The sequence below is a fragment of the Hypanus sabinus genome, unplaced genomic scaffold, assembly GCF_030144855.1.
Source record: "Hypanus sabinus isolate sHypSab1 unplaced genomic scaffold, sHypSab1.hap1 scaffold_940, whole genome shotgun sequence".
Taxonomy (NCBI): domain Eukaryota; kingdom Metazoa; phylum Chordata; class Chondrichthyes; order Myliobatiformes; family Dasyatidae; genus Hypanus; species Hypanus sabinus.
Window position 1 is genome coordinate 113,653 of NW_026781794.1, and position 16,453 is coordinate 130,105.

A 16,453-nucleotide genomic window follows, 5' to 3' on the forward strand; every position below is an offset into this window, starting at 1 on the left:
TGGTACAGATTTAACAGGTAAAGTGAGGAGATAATCACTGAGAAACTGGACACAGAAGGGGAATGTAAACAGGGGAACAAGGGGTGTGTGAATGGGAAATGCAGGGAGACCGGGATCATCAGTGACTCCACTGAGATGGGAAGTAAATACAGGGAGAGGGGAGATCCCGCATTCTCAGGGTCGAGGCAAGTGGAGATACAAAAGAGAGAGAATTCCCAGGATTCAGGGGTTATTGACCAGAGACAGGGTACGGACAGGGTGAGTGTAATTTCCCATGTCTCTCTGAGTGAATAAACTCCCTCAGATCAGGCACTGACTCTCTGATTGTTGTTTCAGTTCCGGAGGATGGAAGATTCCGGAGACGGTCGTTCCACAGTATCGCTGCTCCGGGAATACCCCAGGCTGGTTAATTGGTAGGGTCAGAGTTTACATCAGTGGGGCTCGGTTATTTTTGGGGAGGGTCAAACTGATGACCCGGATCTCTTCAGAGGGCCCTAGCGTGGACAGAGAACCCCATCTCCCTGAGAGGTCTCCCCACAGTCACTCAGACCGCTCTACGGTCCTGTATCGTCATGGAGTCCGGTGGAGGAGTGACAACTTCCTGGAGTTGGGTTACAGAACTGATCTGCCCACTGACCCCATTCTGGATACGACCCGGAGGAGTTTCAATGTCCCCAGACTCATTTCAGTGGTGGGGCAATCTCCAGGGAGTTAGGGGAGTCTGCAGACATCATTGTTCACCAGTTAGTGGGATAATTTAATGGTTGCCTTGGTAACGTAGCAGTTAGCACGTCACTATTACAGCTCAGGGTGTCGGAGTTCAGAGTTCAATTCCAGTGTCATCTGTAAGGAGTCTCTGTCCGTCCTCCCCATGGAATGCATGGGTTTTCTCCGGGTTCTCCGGTTTCCTCCCACTGTCCAAAGACGTACCGGGTGGGTTCATTGGTCACTGTAAATTGTCCCAGGATTAGGTTTGGGTTAATTGGTGTTGTTGAGGGTCACTGGGCTATTGTGGCTCAAAGGGTCAAAAGGCCCTACACCACACTCGATTGCCAAATAGAGAAATAAATAGAATGGTCTGAACATTCAGTTCAAATGTGGAGGAAATGTTGGGAAACAGGAATTATCCTGGAAACTACAGTGTGGATCGAGCTGCCTGAGCAAGTGGTGGATGCCATTTCGATTTCAATGTTTAAGAGAAGTTTGGTTGGTACATGGATGGGAGAGATGGACGGCTGTGGTCCGGGTGCAGGTTGATGGGACAAGGCAGTTTAAATGGTTCAGCATGGACTGGATGGGCCGAAGGGCCTGTTTCTGTGCTGTAGCTTTCTGTGACTCTCTGACCAGTAAGTCTCACGTCAGTGGTAGGGAAGGCAGTGGAGAGGATTCTTACGGATGGGACTTCTGAGCATTGGGCAGACCGTGGGTGAATGAGGGATGGTCAGCATCTCTTTCTGCAGGGCAGGTCATGACTTACTGCCGTGCTTGAGTTTGTTGAGGGGTCGACAGAGGTGACTGATGAAGGTAGAGCTGTGGATGTTGTCTTCATGGATTTTAGACCATAAGCTCATCAGAGAGAGGTGCAGAATTAGGCCATTCAGCCCATTGAGTCTGAAACACCATTATATCATGGCTGATTTACTATCCCACCCAGTCCCATTCTCATGCCTTCCCCTCATAACCTTTGACACCCTCATGAATGAAGAAGCTATCAACTCCACTTTACATTTACAAATGACGTGACTTCCACAGCCACTTGTGGCAATGAATTCCTCAGATTCACCACCTTCTGTCTGTAGAAATTCTTCCTTATTTCTCTTCTAAAGGGAGGCTCCTGTGTTCTGAGGCTGTTCCCTCCGGTCCCAGACTCCTCCACTACAGGAAACATCCTCTCCATGTCCACTCTATCCAGGCCTTTCAATATTCAATAGGTTTCAGTGAGATCCCCAGATGTTTGACAAGGTCCCTCATGGGAGGCTCATTCAGAAGATGAAGGTGCTGCTGTGGGGAGGGTGGGGTGGAGAGGGAGAGGGCAGCAGCTCAGTGCTGACTGAGGCCGGACCGGACCGTGGGTTGTGAACCACTGATTTACAGTGGGTCCTGATTCACATTCCCCGCTGTACTGTGGGACCGGGTACATTTTACAGTGTTTATAAATCTCATTCCAGGTCCCCATCCCAACGTGGGAGAGGGGGAGGTGACCAGGACCGTCTGCTTCACTTCTCATAACAACACCTATTTCTTGAGATGGGAGATCAGGGTGAAAAACTGCTCTGGTTATTTTGTGTATTGGCTGAAGCCGACACCCTGGAGTAACGCTGTGTATTGTACAGGTAGGTAACCATACCCAGTGACACTGGGGCATTGGGGGTTTGGGGGAAATTCTGGGAGGTCCCAAGTCATTAACACACAGAGTGGGCTGTGTTTTCTAGTTTGCTGACCTGCTCGTGGTCAGTGATCACCTCCCTCATATTACCCCACCCCCCCGGTTCCAAGTGACGCTGCCCAGCTAGACCTGTGACGTAGAACATAGAACGGTACAGGCCCTTCAGCCCACACTGCAGTGCTGGCCTTTTAAACGACTCTAAGATTAATCTAAACCCTCCTGCACACCTCTCAATTTTTCTATTGTCCATGTGCCTATCTGAGAGTTTCTTAAATGCTGCTAATGTACCTGCGTTTACCGGCTGGGTGTTTCACACACAAATCACCCTCTGTGTAAAAACACCTTCCTCTCCCATCCACTCGATACTTTCTTCCAAACACCTTAAAACTCTGCCCACCGGTATTAGTCACTTCCACCCTGAGAAAACAGTCTCTGTCTCTTCACTCGATCTATACCCCTGGTATTAGTCACTTCCACCCTGGGAAGACAGTCTCTGTCTCTTCACTCGATTTATGTCTCTTATCAGCTTGTACACCTCTGTCAATCACCTCTCATCCTCCATCGACCCAAAGAGGGAAACTCCAGCTCCCTCAAACATTTCTCAGAAGACGTGCTCCCAGATCCAGGTGTTGTCCTGGTAAATCTGCTTTGTACCATTTCTAAAGCTTCCACAACCTTCCTAGACTGAGGTGACCAGAAGCCACCCCCCGCCCCCCACGCACCTAATCTAGGACCTCGTGAAGTTTTTAATGGAGGGGAGGGGATTGGAATATTGGAGAAGGGAGGGACAGGATGGGAGAGACTGGGGTGGAGGGAAGTAGGAAAGGGAGAGTAGTTGGGGATGGGAGAGAGGTCTGGGATGTGGGATGAGAGTGGACAGTGGGGGAGGAGTGGTGCTGAGAGAGGTGACAGAAGGTTTGTGGGGGGGGTAACAGTGGATGTGGTGAAAAGGTATCCCGGACGTTCACAGGCCCACAACTGGACAGTGCTCGGGAATGAGAGGTAGGAATCATCAAAGGGAACGCTGCATCCCATGGTCAGTCCTAGAATTTCATCCCAATTCTGCTATTGGGAGTCTCCGGGAGTGACAGATTGTCGAGGAGGGACAGTGGAGGGAGAGAGGGACAGTGTTTAGGTGTTTCCCCCTCTCCCATGTCTCTGTTCCTGTAACCACCCACATTGCAAAGAGATACAGGTTAGTCGGCTAATTGGTCACAGGGACAGCATGGGCTTACTGGCCCGAAAGGGAGAGTGGAGGAGAGTGACGAGGGAAAGGTGAATGAGGAAGAGAGGAGGGAGTAGGGAAATGGGGCATATAGATGGACACGTCCAGGGGAGAGGAGAGAGTAATGAGCTGTGGGATGAAGAGAGGAGATTGGAGTGGAGGAGGGACACTGAGGGGACTAGAGTGGAGGAGGGACGTTGAGAGGGGACTGGAGTGGAGGAGGGACGTTGAGAGGGGACTGGTGAGGAGGAGGGATGTTGAGAGGGGACTGGTGAGGAGGAGGGATGTTGAGAGGGGACTGGAGTGGAGGAGGGATGTTGAGAGGGGGCTATAGACAGCTGGCTGATTTCCTCCAAATTGCATATTGCCATATCTTGGAAATACTTTGCTGCTCCCTCAGTGTCACTGGGTCAAAACTCTGGAACTCCTGAAATCATTGTGGGTTTCCCCACACATCAAGGATTGCAACAGGCCAAGGACAGGCCACCACCACCACATTCTCAGGGGCGCCTCTGGTGGGACAGTTAAACACTGGCTCAATCTCTGAAACTCTCATCCCTTTTGATGGATAAAAAATAATTATTTGTGCCCAGGTTGCTGAGGGTGTAAGTGCAGATGGGTGTTGTGTTTGGCAGAGAAGGAGGATGGGGAACGTGAGCTGTACATTAACACTGAACATCGTTGTGTCCCTCAGTCACAGACTCCGCACTCGGTGATCCGTGTGTAAACCACACCGTCCTGGATCAGCCCTGGAGGAGCACGAATTGTCCCAACACTGAGTGTACTGGTGGACAATGGATGGATGATGGAAATCTTGCAGTGGGATGGTACAGATTTAACAGGTAAAGTGAGGAGATAATCACTGAGAAACTGGACACAGAAGGGGAATGTAAACAGGGGAACAAGGGGTGTGTGAATGGGAAATGCAGGGAGACCGGGATCATCAGTGACTACACTGAGATGGGGAGTAAATACAGGGAGAGGGGAGATCCCGCATTCTCAGGGTAGAGACATGGGGGATGTACAACAGAGAGGGAATTCCCGGGATTGGGGTTATTGACCAGAGACAGGGTACGGACAGGGTGAGTGTAATTTCCCATGTCTCTCTGAGTGAATAAACTCCCTCAGATCAGGGACTGACTCTCTGATTGTTGTTTCAGTTCCGGAGGATGGAAGATTCCCGAGACGGTTGTTCCACAGTATCGCTGCTCCGGGAACACCCCAGGCTGGTTAAACGGTAGGGTCAGAGTTTACATCAGTGGGGCTCGGTTATTTAAGGGGAGAGTCAAGCTGATGACCCGGATCTCTTCAGAAGACCCTAGCGTGGACAGAGAACCCCATCTCCCTGAGAGGTCTCCCCACAGTCACTCAGACCGCTCTACGGTCCTGTATCGTCATGGAGTCCGGTGGATGAGTGACAACTTCCTGGAGTTGGGTTACAGAACTGATCTGTCCACTGACCCCATTCTGGATACGACCCGGAGGAGTTTCAATGACCGCAGACTCATTTCAGTGGTGGGGGAGTTTGCAGACATCATCGTTCACCAATTAGTGGGATAAATTAATGGTTGCCTTGGTAACGTAGCAGTTAGCACGTCACTATTACAGCTCGGGGTGTCGGAGTTCAGAGTTCAATTCCAGTGTCATCTGTAAGGAGTGTCTGTCCGTCCTCCCCATGGAATGCATGGGTTTTCCCCGGGTTCTCCGGTTTCCTCCCACAGTCCAAAGACGTACCGGGTGGGTTCATTGGTCACTGTAAATTGTCCCAGGATTAGGTTTGGGTTAATTGGTGTTGTTGAGGGTCACTGGGCTATTGTGGCTCAAAGGGTCAAAAGGCCCTACACCACACTCGATTGCCAAATAGAGAAATAAATAGAATGGTCTGAACATTCAGTTCAAATGTGGAGGAAATGTTGGGAAACAGGAATTATCCTGGAAACTACAGTGTGGATCGAGCTGCCTGAGCAAGTGGTGGATGCCATTTCGATTTCAATGTTTAAGAGAAGTTTGGTTGGTACGTGGATGGGAGAGATGGACGGCTGTGGTCCGGGTGCAGGTTGATGGGACAAGGCAGTTTAAATGGTTCAGCATGGACTGGATGGGCCGAAGGGCCTGTTTCTGTGCTGTAGCTTTCTGTGACTCTCTGACCAGTAAGTCTCACGTCTGTGGTAGGGAAGGCAGTGGAGAGGATTCTTACGGATGGGACTTCTGAGCATTGGGCAGACCGTGGGTGAATGAGGGATGGTCAGCATCTCTTTCTGCAGGGCAGGTCATGACTTACTGCCGTGCTTGAGTTTGTTGAGGGGTCGACAGAGGTGACTGATGAAGGTAGAGCTGTGGATGTTGTCTTCATGGATTTTAGACCATAAGCTCATCAGAGAGAGGTGCAGAATTAGGCCATTCAGCCCATTGAGTCTGAAACACCATTACATCATGGCTGATTTACTATCCCACCCAGTCCCATTCTCATGCCTTCCCCTCATAACCTTTGACACCCTCATGAATGAAGAAGCTATTAACTCCACTTTACATTTACAAATGATGTGACTTCCACAGCCACTTGTGGCAATGAATTCCTCAGATTCACCACCTTCTGTCTGTAGAAATTCTTCCTTATTTCTCTTCTAAAGGGAGGCTCCTGTGTTCTGAGGCTGTTCCCTCCGGTCCCAGACTCCTCCACTATAGGAAACATCCTCTCCATGTCCACTCTATCCAGACCTTTCAATATTCGATAGGTTTCAGTGAGATCCCCCAGACGTTTGACAAGGTCCCTCATGGGGCGCTCATTCAGAAGATGAAGGTGCTGCTGTGGGGAGGGTGGGGTGGAGAGGGAGAGGGCAGCAGCTCAGTGCTGACTGAGGCCGGACCGGACCGTGGGTTGTGAACCACTGATTTACAGTGGGTCCTGATTCACATTCCCCGCTGTACTGTGGGACCGGGTACATTTTACAGTGTTTATAAATCTCATTCCAGGTCCCCATCCCAACGTGGGAGAGGGGGAGGTGACCAGGACCGTCTGCTTCACTGCTCATAACAACACCTATTTCTTGAGATGGGAGATCAGGGTGAAAACCTGCTCTGGTTATTTTGTGTATTGGCTGAAGCCGACACCCTGGAGTAACGCTGTGTATTGTACAGGTAGGTAACCATACCCAGTGACACTGGGGCATTGGGGGTTTGGGGGAAATTCTGGGAGGTCCCAAGTCATTAACACACAGAGTGGGCTGTGTTTTCTAGTTTGCTGACCTGCTCGTGGTCAGTGATCACCTCCCTCATATTACCCCACCCCCCCGGTTCCAAGTGACGCTGCCCAGCTAGACCTGTGACGTAGAACATAGAACGGTACAGGCCCTTCAGCCCACACTGCAGTGCTGGCCTTTTAAACGACTCTAAGATTAATCTAAACCCTCCTGCACACCTCTCAATTTTTCTATTGTCCATGTGCCTATCTGAGAGTTTCTTAAATGCTGCTAATGTACCTGCGTTTACCGGCTGGGTGTTTCACACACAAATCACCCTCTGTGTAAAAACACCTTCCTCTCCCATCCACTCGATACTTTCTTCCAAACACCTTAAAACTCTGCCCACCGGTATTAGTCACTTCCACCCTGAGAAAACAGTCTCTGTCTCTTCACTCGATCTATACCCCTGGTATTAGTCACTTCCACCCTGGGAAGACAGTCTCTGTCTCTTCACTCGATTTATGTCTCTTATCAGCTTGTACACCTCTGTCAATCACCTCTCATCCTCCATCGACCCAAAGAGGGAAACTCCAGCTCCCTCAAACATTTCTCAGAAGACGTGCTCCCAGATCCAGGTGTTGTCCTGGTAAATCTGCTTTGTACCATTTCTAAAGCTTCCACAACCTTCCTAGACTGAGGTGACCAGAAGCCACCCCCCGCCCCCCACGCACCTAATCTAGGACCTCGTGAAGTTTTTAATGGAGGGGAGGGGATTGGAATATTGGAGAAGGGAGGGACAGGATGGGAGAGACTGGGGTGGAGGGAAGTAGGAAAGGGAGAGTAGTTGGGGATGGGAGAGAGGTCTGGGATGTGGGATGAGAGTGGACAGTGGGGGAGGAGTGGTGCTGAGAGAGGTGACAGAAGGTTTGTGGGGGGGGTAACAGTGGATGTGGTGAAAAGGTATCCCGGACGTTCACAGGCCCACAACTGGACAGTGCTCGGGAATGAGAGGTAGGAATCATCGAAGGGATCGTTGCATCCCATGGTCAGTCCTGGAATTTCATCCCAATTCTGCTATTGGGAGTCTCCGGGAGTGACAGATTGTCGAGGAGGGACAGTGGAGGGAGAGAGGGACAGTGTTTAGGTGTTTCCCCCTCTCCCATGTCTCTGTTCCTGTAACCACCCACATTGCAAAGAGATACGGGTTAGTCGGCTAATTGGTCACAGGGACAGCATGGGCTTACTGGCCCGAAAGGGAGAGTGGAGGAGAGTGACGAGGGAAAGGTGAATGAGGAAGAGAGGAGGGAGTAGGGAAATGGGGCATATAGATGGACACGTCCAGGGGAGAGGAGAGAGTAATGAGCTGTGGGATGAAGAGAGGAGATTGGAGTGGAGGAGGGACACTGAGGGGACTAGAGTGGAGGAGGGACGTTGAGAGGGGACTGGAGTGGAGGAGGGACGTTGAGAGGGGACTGGTGAGGAGGAGGGATGTTGAGAGGGGACTGGTGAGGAGGAGGGATGTTGAGAGGGGACTGGAGTGGAGGAGGGATGTTGAGAGGGGGCTATAGACAGCTGGCTGATTTCCTCCAAATTGCATATTGCCATATCTTGGAAATACTTTGCTGCTCCCTCAGTGTCACTGGGTCAAAACCCTGGAACTCCTGAAATCATTGTGGGTGTCCCCACACATCAAGGATTGCAACAGGCCAAGGAGAGGCCACCACCACCACCTTCTCAGGGGCGCCTCTGGTGGGACAGTTAAACACTGGCTCAATCTCTGAAACTCTCATCCCTTTTGATGGATAAAAAATAATTATTTGTGCCCAGGTTGCTGAGGGTGTAAGTGCAGATGGGTGTTGTGTTTGGCAGAGAAGGAGGATGGGGAACGTGAGCTGTACATTAACACTGAACATCGTTCTGTCCCTCAGTCACAGACTCCACACTCGGTGATCCGTGTGTAAACCACACCGTCCTGGATCAGCCCTGGAGGAGCACGGATTGTTCCAACACTGAGTGTACTGGTGGACAATGGATGGATGATGGAAATCTTGCAGTGGGATGGTACAGATTTAACAGGTAAAGTGAGGAGATAATCACTGAGAAACTGGACACAGAAGGGGAATGTAAACAGGGGAACAAGGGGTGTGTGAATGGGAAATGCAGTGACTACACTGAGATGGGGAGTAAATACAGGGAGAGGGGAGATCCCGCATTCTCAGGGTAGAGACATGGGGGATGTACAACAGAGAGGGAATTCCCAGGATTGGGGTTATTGACCAGAGACTGGGTACGGACAGGGTGAGTGTAATTTCCCATGTCTCTCTGAGTGAATAAACTCCCTCAGATCAGGGACTGACTCTCTGATTGTTGTTTCAGTTCCAGAGGATGGAAGATTCCCGAGACGGTTGTTCCACAGTATCGCTGCTCCGGGAATACCCCAGGCTGGTTAAACGGTAGGGTCAGAGTTTACATCAGTGGGGCTCGGTTATTTTTGGGGAGGGTCAAACTGATGACCCGGATCTCTTCAGAGGGCCCTAGCGTGGACAGAGAACCCCATCTCCCTGAGAGGTCTCCCCACAGTCACTCAGACCGCTCTACGGTCCTGTATCGTCATGGAGTCCGGTGGAGGAGTGACAACTTCCTGGAGTTGGGTTACAGAACTGATCTGCCCACTGACCCCATTCTGGATACGACCCGGAGGAGTTTCAATGTCCCCAGACTCATTTCAGTGGTGGGGCAATCTCCAGGGAGTTGGGGGAGTCTGCAGACATCATTGTTCACCAGTTAGTGGGATAATTTAATGGTTGCCTTGGTAACGTAGCAGTTAGCACGTCACTATTACAGCTCGGGGTGTCGGAGTTCAGAGTTCAATTCCAGTGTCATCTGTAAGGAGTCTCTGTCCGTCCTCCCCATGGAATGCATGGGTTTTCTCCGGGTTCTCCGGTTTCCTCCCACTGTCCAAAGACGTACCGGGTGGGTTCATTGGTCACTGTAAATTGTCCCAGGATTAGGTTTGGGTTAATTGGTGTTGTTGAGGGTCACTGGGCTATTGTGGCTCAAAGGGTTAAAAGGCCCTACACCACACTCGATTGCCAAATAGAGAAATAAATAGAATGGTCTGAACATTCAGTTCAAATGTGGAGAAAATGTTGGGAAACAGGAATTATCCTGGAAACTACAGTGTGGATCGAGCTGCCTGAGCAAGTGGTGGATGCCATTTCGATTTCAATGTTTAAGAGAAGTTTGGTTGGTACGTGGATGGGAGAGATGGACGGCTGTGGTCCGGGTGCAGGTTGATGGAACAAGGCAGTTTAAATGGTTCAGCATGGATTGGATGGGCCGAAGGGCCTGTTTCTGTGCTGTAGCTTTCTGTGACTCTCTGACCAGTAAGTCTCACGTCAGTGGTAGGGAAGGCAGTGGAGAGGATTCTTACGGATGGGACTTCTGAGCATTGGGCAGACCGTGGGTGAATGAGGGATGGTCAGCATCTCTTTCTGCAGGGCAGGTCATGACTTACTGCCGTGCTTGAGTTTGTTGAGGGGTCGACAGAGGTGACTGATGAAGGTAGAGCTGTGGATGTTGTCTTCATGGATTTTAGACCATAAGCTCATCAGAGAGAGGTGCAGAATTAGGCCATTCAGCCCATTGAGTCTGAAACACCATTACATCATGGCTGATTTACTATCCCACCCAGTCCCATTCTCATGCCTTCCCCTCATAACCTTTGACACCCTCATGAATGAAGAAGCTATTAACTCCACTTTACATTTACAAATGATGTGACTTCCACAGCCACTTGTGGCAATGAATTCCTCAGATTCACCACCTTCTGTCTGTAGAAATTCTTCCTTATTTCTCTTCTAAAGGGAGGCTCCTGTGTTCTGAGGCTGTTCCCTCCGGTCCCAGACTCCTCCACTACAGGAAACATCCTCTCCATGTCCACTGTATCCAGGCCTTTCAATATTCGATAGGTTTCAGTGAGATCCCCAGACGTTTGACAAGGTCCCTCATGGGGCGCTCATTCAGAAGATGAAGGTGCTGCTGTGGGGAGGGTGGGGTGGAGAGGGAGAGGGCAGCAGCTCAGTGCTGACTGAGGCCGGACCGGACCGTGGGTTGTGAACCACTGATTTACAGTGGGTCCTGATTCACATTCCCCGCTGTACTGTGGGACCGGGTACATTTTACAGTGTTTATAAATCTCATTCCAGGTCCCCATCCCAACGTGGGAGAGGGGGAGGTGACCAGGACCGTCTGCTTCACTTCTCATAACAACACCTATTTCTTGAGATGGGAGATCAGGGTGAAAAACTGCTCTGGTTATTTTGTCTATTGGCTGAAGCCGACACCCTGGAGTAACGCTGTGTATTGTACAGGTAGGTAACCATACCCAGTGACACTGGGGCATTGGGGGTTTGGGGGAAATTCTGGGAGGTCCCAAGTCATTAACACACAGAGTGGGCTGTGTTTTCTAGTTTGCTGACCTGCTCGTGGTCAGTGATCACCTCCCTCATATTACCCCACCCCCCCGGTTCCAAGTGACGCTGCCCAGCTAGACCTGTGACGTAGAACATAGAACGGTACAGGCCCTTCAGCCCACACTGCAGTGCTGGCCTTTTAAACGACTCTAAGATTAATCTAAACCCTCCTGCACACCTCTCAATTTTTCTATTGTCCATGTGCCTATCTGAGAGTTTCTTAAATGCTGCTAATGTACCTGCGTTTACCGGCTGGGTGTTTCACACACAAATCACCCTCTGTGTAAAAACACCTTCCTCTCCCATCCACTCGATACTTTCTTCCAAACACCTTAAAACTCTGCCCACCGGTATTAGTCACTTCCACCCTGAGAAAACAGTCTCTGTCTCTTCACTCGATCTATACCCCTGGTATTAGTCACTTCCACCCTGGGAAGACAGTCTCTGTCTCTTCACTCGATTTATGTCTCTTATCAGCTTGTACACCTCTGTCAATCACCTCTCATCCTCCATCGACCCAAAGAGGGAAACTCCAGCTCCCTCAAACATTTCTCAGAAGACGTGCTCCCAGATCCAGGTGTTGTCCTGGTAAATCTGCTTTGTACCATTTCTAAAGCTTCCACAACCTTCCTAGACTGAGGTGACCAGAAGCCACCCCCCGCCCCCCACGCACCTAATCTAGGACCTCGTGAAGTTTTTAATGGAGGGGAGGGGATTGGAATATTGGAGAAGGGAGGGACAGGATGGGAGAGACTGGGGTGGAGGGAAGTAGGAAAGGGAGAGTAGTTGGGGATGGGAGAGAGGTCTGGGATGTGGGATGAGAGTGGACAGTGGGGGAGGAGTGGTGCTGAGAGAGGTGACAGAAGGTTTGTGGGGGGGGTAACAGTGGATGTGGTGAAAAGGTATCCCGGACGTTCACAGGCCCACAACTGGACAGTGCTCGGGAATGAGAGGTAGGAATCATCAAAGGGAACGCTGCATCCCATGGTCAGTCCTAGAATTTCATCCCAATTCTGCTATTGGGAGTCTCCGGGAGTGACAGATTGTCGAGGAGGGACAGTGGAGGGAGAGAGGGACAGTGTTTAGGTGTTTCCCCCTCTCCCATGTCTCTGTTCCTGTAACCACCCACATTGCAAAGAGATACGGGTTAGTCGGCTAATTGGTCACAGGGACAGCATGGGCTTACTGGCCCGAAAGGGAGAGTGGAGGAGAGTGACGAGGGAAAGGTGAATGAGGAAGAGAGGAGGGAGTAGGGAAATGGGGCATATAGATGGACACGTCCAGGGGAGAGGAGAGAGTAATGAGCTGTGGGATGAAGAGAGGAGATTGGAGTGGAGGAGGGACACTGAGGGGACTAGAGTGGAGGAGGGACGTTGAGAGGGGACTGGAGTGGAGGAGGGACGTTGAGAGGGGACTGGTGAGGAGGAGGGATGTTGAGAGGGGACTGGTGAGGAGGAGGGATGTTGAGAGGGGACTGGAGTGGAGGAGGGATGTTGAGAGGGGGCTATAGACAGCTGGCTGATTTCCTCCAAATTGCATATTGCCATATCTTGGAAATACTTTGCTGCTCCCTCAGTGTCACTGGGTCAAAACCCTGGAACTCCTGAAATCATTGTGGGTTTCCCCACACATCAAGGATTGCAACAGGCCAAGGACAGGCCACCACCACCACATTCTCAGGGGCGCCTCTGGTGGGACAGTTAAACACTGGCTCAATCTCTGAAACTCTCATCCCTTTTGATGGATAAAAAATAATTATTTGTGCCCAGGTTGCTGAGGGTGTAAGTGCAGATGGGTGTTGTGTTTGGCAGAGAAGGAGGATGGGGAACGTGAGCTGTACATTAACACTGAACATCGTTGTGTCCCTCAGTCACAGACTCCGCACTCGGTGATCCGTGTGTAAACCACACCGTCCTGGATCAGCCCTGGAGGAGCACGAATTGTCCCAACACTGAGTGTACTGGTGGACAAAGGATGGATGATGGAAATCTTGCAGTGGGATGGTACAGATTTAACAGGTAAAGTGAGGAGATAATCACTGAGAAACTGGACACCGAAGGGGAATGTAAACAGGGGAACAAGGGGTGTGTGAATGGGAAATGCAGTGACTACACTGAGATGGGGAGTAAATACAGGGAGAGGGGAGATCCCGCATTCTCAGGGTAGAGACATGGGGGATGTACAACAGAGAGGGAATTCCCAGGATTGGGGTTATTGACCAGAGACTGGGTACGGACAGGGTGAGTGTAATTTCCCATGTCTCTCTGAGTGAATAAACTCCCTCAGATCAGGGACTGACTCTCTGATTGTTGTTTCAGTTCCAGAGGATGGAAGATTCCCGAGACGGTTGTTCCACAGTATCGCTGCTCCGGGAATACCCCAGGCTGGTTAAACGGTAGGGTCAGAGTTTACATCAGTGGGGCTCGGTTATTTTTGGGGAGGGTCAAGCTGATGACCCGGATCTCTTCAGAGGACCCTAGCGTGGACAGAGAACCCCATCTCCCTGAGAGGTCTCCCCACAGTCACTCAGACCGCTCTACGGTCCTGTATCGTCATGGAGTCCGGTGGATGAGTGACAACTTCCTGGAGTTGGGTTACAGAACTGATCTGCCCACTGACCCCATTCTGGATACGACCCGGAGGAGTTTCAATGACCGCAGACTCATTTCAGTGGTGGGGGAGTTTGCAGACATCATCGTTCACCAATTAGTGGGATAAATTAATGGTTGCCTTGGTAACGTAGCAGTTAGCACGTCACTATTACAGCTCGGGGTGTCGGAGTTCAGAGTTCAATTCCAGTGTCATCTGTAAGGAGTCTCTGTCCGTCCTCCCCATGGAATACATGGGTTTTCCCCGGGTTCTCCGGTTTCCTCCCACTGTCCAAAGACGTACCGGGTGGGTTCATTGGTCACTGTAAATTGTCCCAGGATTAGGTTTGGGTTAATTGGTGTTGTTGAGGGTCACTGGGCTATTGTGGCTCAAAGGGTCAAAAGGCCCTACACCACACTCGATTGCCAAATAGAGAAATAAATAGAATGGTCTGAACATTCAGTTCAAATGTGGAGGAAATGTTGGGAAACAGGAATTATCCTGGAAACTACAGTGTGGATCGAGCTGCCTGAGCAAGTGGTGGATGCCATTTCGATTTCAATGTTTAAGAGAAGTTTGGTTGGTACGTGGATGGGAGAGATGGACGGCTGTGGTCCAGGTGCAGGTTGATGGAACAAGGCAGTTTAAATGGTTCAGCATGGATTGGATGGGCCGAAGGGCCTGTTTCTGTGCTGTAGCTTTCTGTGACTCTCAGACCAGTAAGTCTCACATCAATGGTAGGGAAGGCAGTGGAGAGGATTCTTACGGATGGGACTTCTGAGCATTGGGCAGACCGTGGGTGAATGAGGGATGGTCAGCATCTCTTTCTGCAGGGCAGGTCATGACTTACTGCCGTGCTTGAGTTTGTTGAGGGGTCGACAGAGGTGACTGATGAAGGTAGAGCTGTGGATGTTGTCTTCATGGATTTTAGACCATAAGCTCATCAGAGAGAGGTGCAGAATTAGGCCATTCAGCCCATTGAGTCTGAAACACCATTACATCATGGCTGATTTACTATCCCACCCAGTCCCATTCTCATGCCTTCCCCTCATAACCTTTGACACCCTCATGAATGAAGAAGCTATCAACTCCACTTTACATTTACAAATGACGTGACTTCCACAGCCACTTGTGGCAATGAATTCCTCAGATTCACCACCTTCTGTCTGTAGAAATTCTTCCTTATTTCTCTTCTAAAGGGAGGCTCCTGTGTTCTGAGGCTGTTCCCTCCGGTCCCAGACTCCTCCACTACAGGAAACATCCTCTCCATGTCCACTCTATCCAGGCCTTTCAATATTCAATAGGTTTCAGTGAGATCCCCAGATGTTTGACAAGGTCCCTCATGGGAGGCTCATTCAGAAGATGAAGGTGCTGCTGTGGGGAGGGTGGGGTGGAGAGGGAGAGGGCAGCAGCTCAGTGCTGACTGAGGCCGGACCGGACCGTGGGTTGTGAACCACTGATTTACAGTGGGTCCTGATTCACATTCCCCGCTGTACTGTGGGACCGGGTACATTTTACAGTGTTTATAAATCTCATTCCAGGTCCCCATCCCAACGTGGGAGAGGGGGAGGTGACCAGGACCGTCTGCTTCACTTCTCATAACAACACCTATTTCTTGAGATGGGAGATCAGGGTGAAAAACTGCTCTGGTTATTTTGTGTATTGGCTGAAGCCGACACCCTGGAGTAACGCTGTGTATTGTACAGGTAGGTAACCATACCCAGTGACACTGGGGCATTGGGGGTTTGGGGGAAATTCTGGGAGGTCCCAAGTCATTAACACACAGAGTGGGCTGTGTTTTCTAGTTTGCTGACCTGCTCGTGGTCAGTGATCACCTCCCTCATATTACCCCACCCCCCCGGTTCCAAGTGACGCTGCCCAGCTAGACCTGTGACGTAGAACATAGAACGGTACAGGCCCTTCAGCCCACACTGCAGTGCTGGCCTTTTAAACGACTCTAAGATTAATCTAAACCCACCTGCACACCTCTCAATTTTTCTATTGTCCATGTACCTATCTGAGAGTTTCTTAAATGCTGCTAATGTACCTGCGTTTACCGGCTGGGTTTTTCACACACAAATCACCCTCTGTGTAAAAACACCTTCCTCTCCCATCCACTCGATACTTTCTTCCAAACACCTTAAAACTCTGCCCACCGGTATTAGTCACTTCCACCCTGAGAAAACAGTCTCTGTCTCTTCACTCGATCTGTACCCCTGGTATTAGTCACTTCCACAATGGGAAAACAGTCTCTGTCTCTTCACTCGATCTGTACCCCTGGTATTAGTCACTTCCCCCCTGGGAAAACAGTCTCTGTCTGTTCGCTCGATCTGTACCCCTGGTATTAGTCACTTCCACCCTGGGAAAACAGTCTCTGTCTCTTCACTCGATCTGTACCCCCTGGTATTAGTCACTTCCACCCTGGGAAAACAGTCTCTGTCTCTTCACTCGATCTGTACCCCCTGGTATTAGTCACTTCCACCCTGGGAAAACAGTCTCTGTCTCTTCACTCGATCTGTACCCCTGGTATTAGTCACTTCCACCCTGGGAAAACAGTCTCTGTCTCTTCACTCGATCTGTACCCCTGGTATTAGTC

At 50.5% G+C, this 16,453-nt stretch overlaps 1 protein-coding gene across 1 annotated transcript; it reads left to right on the top strand.

The window, feature by feature from the left end:
• The first annotated feature begins 9 nt into the window (after positions 1-9).
• On the top strand, positions 10-10,263 carry LOC132390518 (pancreatic secretory granule membrane major glycoprotein GP2-like). The gene is made up of 9 exons (XM_059963135.1): positions 10-17; positions 337-413; positions 2,169-2,333; positions 4,306-4,453; positions 4,772-4,848; positions 6,585-6,749; positions 8,722-8,869; positions 9,170-9,246; positions 10,181-10,263. The coding sequence occupies exons 4-9, from the start codon at positions 4,410-4,412 to the stop codon at positions 10,261-10,263; spliced, it is 594 nt and encodes a 197-aa protein (XP_059819118.1). The 5' UTR covers positions 10-17; positions 337-413; positions 2,169-2,333; positions 4,306-4,409.
• The last annotated feature ends 6,190 nt before the right edge of the window (positions 10,264-16,453 follow it).